General features: G+C 32.1%; 1 protein-coding gene across 1 annotated transcript; it reads left to right on the forward strand.

Annotated features, from left to right (window-relative positions):
- Positions 1 to 5,376, forward strand: LOC134687956 (collagen alpha-1(VIII) chain-like). The gene is made up of 2 exons (XM_063548419.1): positions 1 to 342; positions 4,955 to 5,376. The coding sequence occupies exons 1-2, from the start codon at positions 21 to 23 to the stop codon at positions 5,374 to 5,376; spliced, it is 744 nt and encodes a 247-aa protein (XP_063404489.1). The 5' UTR covers positions 1 to 20.
- Positions 5,377 to 7,503: the final 2,127 nt, after the last annotated feature.

Consider the following 7,503-nt stretch of genomic DNA (forward strand, 5'->3'; position numbering starts at 1 on the left):
TGTGAGTTGGCATTGAGAAAATGAAGCTTCAAATTTATGTGTTATTATCCCTTTTTCTGACCACACTTGTCTTTTGCAGTGGCAAAACTTTGGACTACGATGAGTTGATAAGCGTGATTGCCAAAAATACAGAAACCATTCGTAAGTTAGAAGACAAATTGAATGGCCATGAAATGTTACATGTTGTACATAATAAAGCAATTATTGAGCAGCGGGAGCAGATCAGTATTCTGAAAAATACCATCAAAAGCCAAAGAAAGACACTTAATGGTCATGGAAATCAATTAGCAGATATTCAAAACAAATGTAGACAGTTCAAAAGGGCAGACGGCGATACATCAAGTAAGAATTGATATCAATAGCAAACAATTACTAAGTATTGTCTGACCAATTTAGAACATATTCACACTTTCGAGTGACCTTACAAAATGATCCTTTCCCATTGTAATATTCAAACCTAAATTAGAGTTCACTTTTTATAATGAACTAAATGTAAAACACAGGTAATCATCATTTCAATGGATGGATTGAAATAGCTCTGACATAGTTTGTCAGAAACAAATGGATAAATTGTTTTTCTTCTGCTTCAGGTAAAATTTAATACTTATCTGTCTTGAGATTTTTTTCTTTTAATAAGCAACACAATAATATTATAATATATAAATTTCCTTTTTTGAAATTTGATCTTTTTTATAAATATAAAACTCTCCTTATAAATATTTAAATTCAGACCATTCAACATTAAATGATTACTTTTATTGATAAATTTACAAGTATTGTGTTTCTCTGAAAAATCTGTTGCTGTATATATCAGCAGCCTGGCATTGATTTCTTGAAAGAAAAAAATTCCCCAACTGTCAGGTATATAAATTAAATAAATACTATTTTACCTATATCCTTAAGTTACACCAATTATTATTGTTTATAATTCTATATACGTGTATGTGTACCATTAGAAAATGATATGAAAATTTGCAAAATCAAAAATGTTTTGTTTTAAGGTAGCACAAAACAAAGATTTTTTCACTTCCAATCACTAACCTTTGAAATGCTGTAACTTTCTTGTGAATGCATAGAAAATAATAAAATAGGTATATATAGATAGACAAAAGATTAATCTTCTAAATGAATGCAATATTTTTATTATGCAATCATTATGTAATCAATTATTATGTAATTAGTGGCAAAATCTGGGTAAGTTCACTTAAATGATTTTAGCTCTATTATCTCTTCAACTATCCAGAAAATTTTAACGAAATCTTCATCAACACATCATGGGCTTCAAAAGGGTGTCTCAGATTGTCTCTATGGTATTCCATTCTCTCATAAATTTCTAATTAGTGTAAACATCCTAACCACATAGAAGAGAATAATGTTTAATTAGGTGTAACATTTGTTCTATACATTCTATCTGAAATCTGAGACACCCTTTTGTAGATAATGGCCATAGGAACAACATATAATATAATCAATCCTCTAGGGATACCTATACAGAAGCTAAATTCATTTGAAAGTGGAAATTTTGTGAAAAATATTTTAGACACAGTTAACATTATAATTGGTTACATAATTGTTGCATAATACTAACCTTGCATTAATTGGAAAGCGTAATATGTTAGCTATCCAAAACTACCACTTTTATAAATTTTCAAGCATTATTAAGAAAGTTACAGCATTTTAAAACTTGGGAGTTGGAGTTATAAAATCTTTGTATTGTGCTACCTTAATCTTTGCTCTTTCACCTTTCTCCCTCATGCAAAGCTCTGATTCCTTTCACGGATTTGGCTATACTTTTTGGACCTTTTGGATTATAGCTCTTCATCTTTTATATAAGCTTTGGATTTCAAATATTTTGGCCATGAGCATCACTGAAGAGACATGTATTGTCGAAATGCGCATCTGGTGCAAGAAAATTGGTACTGTTAATTTTATTAATCAGTAGATTTTTTTCCAGTGAAAATGCCTCAGGGAATTGTACACTTTGTAAGTGTAGTTATTAAGAGTTCACTTCATAATTAACTGACAATGAAAAGTCATTCAGGTATAGCATTTCATAGTGCATGGAAAACCATGTACTATGAAAATTAGAGGGGGAAAACTTACTTTTCATTGGACGAGAACGGGTGAGTATGTTCTAAATGTAAATAAACAATTAACAACTACTCAACAACAAACGATAATCACTGAGTCATAGCCCCTGACTGTGGACAGACACGTAAATAATTTGTCGGGGTTTAAATTGCTGGAAGACACCCTAGACCCCCTGGACTCGGACAGAGGTCTATCAACAAAACAGAAGAACTAACTTTAAAAGCTTGACGAAACAAATTAAATGAAACCACAAATTAACACAACTAACAAAAAGACAGAAAATACAGATCTGACAGTAATCACTGTTTCAGAAAGCCGACAAAAACTAAGCGTAACAGTATATTAATATCAAAAACAAAACATGTTTTTTGTTGTTTAAATCTACAATTAATGATTTTAAAACAGTCGTTCTCGATACATGTTCAGTGATGTAAGATGATAAGTATTGGTTCTTCTCAACACTTTATAACCCGAAAGCAGTGCATTCAGTAACAACGCCTCGGTTCTAGACGCAATGAATTTCTTTTTTTTTTGTTATTATAAGAGACGAGTCTATATAGAATGTCATGCCTGTCTTATTGAAAACAAAAAAAATGTGGAATGCATAAGATAAGAATGTAACTATTTTTTTCTTCCCTAAAATTTGAAATTTCGCACGAATCGACTATTTAGCGATGTGTTGCATGCAACTGATTATTAAATAAAAGACTTTAATTACATAACATTGAAAATTTCTGACAAATCGACTTTATAACTCAAGACTGATTAAATACAAATAGATGACGGAGAAAAAAATCCTTTTTTTATTCAAACTCCCAATAACGTTTCTTATGAGTTTTATGTAGACGAAACGCGCGTCTGGCGTACTAAATTATAATCCTGCTACCTTTGATAACTTTTAAAATACAATTATTTTGATATCTTATCAAAGGTAGCAGGATTATAATTTAGTACGCCAGACGCGCGTTTCGTCTACATAAGACTCATAATTTGAGTTGCAGATTCAGGCAGCTTATCATAGCCAATAAAAACTAAAACATAACTGACAATTATAAAAACAAAACATGTCTTTTGTTGAATAAATCTAGAATTATTTTCAAAACAGCGTGGCTCACCGCAATACTTACGCTGGTAATTAAACAGAATCCTTTACCTTTAATTTGTTTGTCATCGGATACCGATAACAATGTTGTTACGGTCACTTATTCTGCCTTCCAATGGGGATTAAGATCGAATAATATATCAAAGTAGGTGCTAAAGAAGAAAAACGAAAGTTTAATTATTCAACATTTAAATCAACACACAAGGTTCAGTCATATGCTGGTAATTCGTATTATTTGATTTAGGCGTTTATAACCTTTGGTGACCCCACAGTTTAAATGTCTATAACACGTACGATTTGACAAAAGTGCCTTACAAACGAACGTTTACTTTATCTAATTAGTTATCAAAGGTACCAGGATTATAATTTAGTACGCCAGACGCGCGTTTCGTCTACATAAGACTCATCAGTGACGCTCATATCCAACTATTTATAAAGCCAAACAAGTAAAAAGTTGAAGAGCTTGAGGATCCAAAGGTTCAAAAAGTATAACCAGTCCATTGATAATTTGAGCATGCAAAGAATTGGTCTACACTGTTTTGATTATTTATAAAATGATTTAAAAAAGGTTGTTTTTAATTCAGTTTGTATCCCTGTTCATTGATGTAAAATACTTTTAAAAAAATTCTTCTATCTCCCTACAAGCTCCGTAGATTCTTAAAATACCATATTAAGGTTTTGATTAACAAGACTCGAGATAATCTTGACAGTACTTGACTGTATTCAATTCTACTCGACTCTGATCTCTGCCTGCATTTGTACTTAATAAGTCTGATTCGTCACTAGACTGGTCGAGCCTTTGTTCACTGTAGACTACCCCAAGATTATCAAGTACTGAATCAGACTTGTTATGTAAAGTCGAAACCAAATTCGAGTACAGTTAAGTACTACCGAGGAGAATTCTAGATACAATCGAGTCTTGTAAAGTACAATCTGTGTTCTCACTTACTGGTCGAGCACAAAATATGGTAATTTCAAACTCTAAGCAGTTTGAAGTGTTTGGTTATCCGATAACATGCATCAAAGTGAGCAAAGTATACCTCGGTTCTTGACAATGTGAAATTCATTTGTCTTTTGTTGTTGTTTTGTTATAAGAGACGAGTCTATATAGAATGTCATGTCTGTCTTACTGAAAACGAAAAGAATAAAAATATCTTTGGAATGCATTAAATTAGAATATAATTACATAAAACTGGAAATGTCTTACAATCGATTCTGTGAAGATTTGTGACATGTAACAGATTGAAGTTATATTGGTATGTTGGATTGGTATTGCAAGATCGGTAATTCAATTGGTATTCATTGTGCACTCCTTTTGTTTTACCATTTTTTAATGTTTTTACCGATTGAGTCTCTTTCTTGATTACGAAATTCTGGTTGATTTTTTTTAATGGATAGCAGATGACTCTTATTCAGTCGATTGACCCGGACCCATGACTTCCATGTTATTCCGTCAGTATTTTGTTCAGTACTTAATTTGTATTTTCTACATCGATTTATGAGATTTCAACATCGCTAAACTTCTGTTGTCTATAATTAGGACAAAATCAAAATATTGACGATTTATAAAATTGAAACCTGTGTAAATAACAGAGGACATTAAACTTGATTAGGTTATTTAAGGAAAGTTTTTTTTTTTTATCCTTTTTACGTTTTATTTAATGGAAAAAATATTTTAAATGTACCTATATTTTTATCGTTTGCTTGACGTATGGAACTATACGATTAATCTTTTTAAAGGCGCATGCATCTATTTTTCAGCATCGTCTAACTCAAGCGATCCTGCCTTTTATGTTTACTTAGAGGCACCTGAAACCAATCCTAAATCAAACATGGTAGTTAAGTTTGATACACCAATCACAAATATAGGTGGAGCCTACAGCATCGAGAAAGGTCTATTTACCGTCCCAAAGAAAGGAGTGTATGTGTTCTCCTGGACTATTGTTTCATCCGATCGTGGTGTGATTTTCACTCAAATCGTCGTTAATAGTGAGCCAATAGGAAGCATGATAACGCACGCTGAACAGTCATACGATTTCCATACAACAACTACTGTGGCTGTTAAAGAACTCAATCAAGGCGACGTCGTATTTATTCGCACAAATCCGCATTCTCGTGCTCTTGGATATATCAACAGTGGGGTACATTTCAGGTCCTCTTTCAGTGGATGGTCATTAAAGTGATGAATCTGATCAAAATAAAATTGATTCTAGTTTCGAAATAAAAATAGGATTATTATACCTTTTGTTTATAAACGATTCATCCTAGACAAGATATATAGTTTGAACTTTGAAGGCATCTTTGTATTCGAAAGTGAGAAAGTAACCAAAACGACACAATCAAACTCATATATATGTGTATCTGTACGTCCAAATATGGTCTTCAACATCGAAAAAAAGTACATTAAAAATAATTACAAGTGTCTTTCGTGTCAACTATATTATTTTGAACTAAAGCAATGTTCGCTGTTAGAATTTTACGGTGTTAAATCCAGCCTCTGAAAAGAAATCCACATAAATACATTTCTTCCTTTTTGAACACAAGTCATGATTGTGTTCAGACTGACACATGTTTAGATTAAGCAGTAATTTAAAAGTAATTTAGGCTTTTTCTAAATGTAACCTGCTTTGCTGAGTAAATGTTTGCTTTTTAAATTGATTTGACTAAGCAATGCACCATTTGTTGAAAATAGTTGTTTTCATTGAAGTAAACATGATAAAAGATCAGAAGGGGACATTCTCGTAATAAACATCTGCATTATTTGGAACAGTAGCATTGAATATAATATTGGCATTGCCATCAACTGCGGCTAAGGCATTATCATTCTTTCAGACTATTTCACTGTGTATTTGTATTTATATTTAAGAAGATGTGGTATGAGTGCCAATGAGACATCTTCCATCCAAATCTTCATTTGTAAAAGTAACTCATTATAGGTCATATTTCGGTCTTCAACACGGAGCATTGCATTGGCTCACAACAACAAGCTAAAAAGGTCTACTACCATGAAAATGCCCTTTTGTAGCTCACCTGGCTAAAAGGACAAGTGATCCTTTTCATTACATTGTGTCCGAACGTTAACTATTACAAAAGTCTTCTCTTCTGAAACTATTCGACCAAATTAAACAAAACTTGGTCACAATCAATATTGTATTATCTTAATTTATTTTTTAAATGTACGATGACCACTCTTGTCAACCAATATGGTCGATATGGCTAAAAATAAAATATATAGAGATGAAAAATTTATTTTAAAAACTATAATAGAGACAGAAACACTTCAAATGGCAAATTTGAAGAGCAAGACAAGATCTACAAATAAGAAAGCGTTGCCTTAATTGTTTGACGTTGCCATATTTGAAGCGATGATCTTTAATCACGTTTTTATCAATTCTTAGTACTTTTGCCTGTTATCGGTATCCTGAAAACTATAAAAGCTACACAGACACTTCCAATGCAAAAAAGATCTTGAAAGCAAGATCTGCAAATCAAAAGTAAAATTCAGCTAAAATCGTTGGTAGACACTTCGTGATTGGCCTTAAAGAACGATATGTTCACCAATCATTGGTTTTTTCACTTCATGTTCTTCACTGACATGGATTTGCTCATGACACAAACACTGTTCCAAAAGAGTTATTAACAAGATATAAACATTACCGTCGCCATCTTTTATACGAAATGTCTGTTTTTTCAACTCACTAGAGACTTGTTTTGTCGTCTTTAAAAAATATAAGAGATGTGATATGATTGTCAAAGAATACGCGAAACACCTATGTACAAAAGTTCAGATAAAGTAGATGGAAGAAATTATCGCCTTCAACAATGGGAAAACCCATATCCATATATAGTCCGATATAAAGGTGTAATACCACCATTGATTTTCCCCTATTAGACTTTCTTAAATTTGCACTTTTCAAAAAATGTGCAGAATTTATCTTTGTTTCAAATAAAGAGATATTTGGCATGAGTAAAGTTTTATCCTGTCCAGTACTATAGAAAAAATTTCACGTAACATTTCATTGCATATTAGAAAATAACCATTATTGGAAGTTATTGAAAGTTGGTCTAAAAATGCGGAAAACATATTGGACAGACATGAACCGACGACCTACAGGCATCTTCAAAGGTCACATAAAGAAAGCGGAGAGCTTTGTTTAAGTAACTTGAATATTTGTCTGATCAGCTAAGTTATCGAATGTGTTCTATCGACATTTTGACGGAGATTAAATTCCCATGGGCAGTAATGTATCGTATGAGAAGACGCTGATCCTGTATACGCATTCGGTCATTTTTTTGAATACATGCCACTT

This window comes from Mytilus trossulus, chromosome 10, assembly GCF_036588685.1.
Source record: "Mytilus trossulus isolate FHL-02 chromosome 10, PNRI_Mtr1.1.1.hap1, whole genome shotgun sequence".
NCBI lineage: Eukaryota > Metazoa > Mollusca > Bivalvia > Mytilida > Mytilidae > Mytilus > Mytilus trossulus.

Coding starts and splice junctions, on each gene's coding strand:
- LOC134687956 (XM_063548419.1), top strand. CDS start 21: ATGAAGCTTCAAATTTATGTGTTATTATCCCTTTTTCTGACCACACTT. Junction 343..4,954: donor GGCAGACGGCGATACATCAA/GTAAGAATTGAT, acceptor TCTATTTTTCAG/CATCGTCTAACTCAAGCGAT.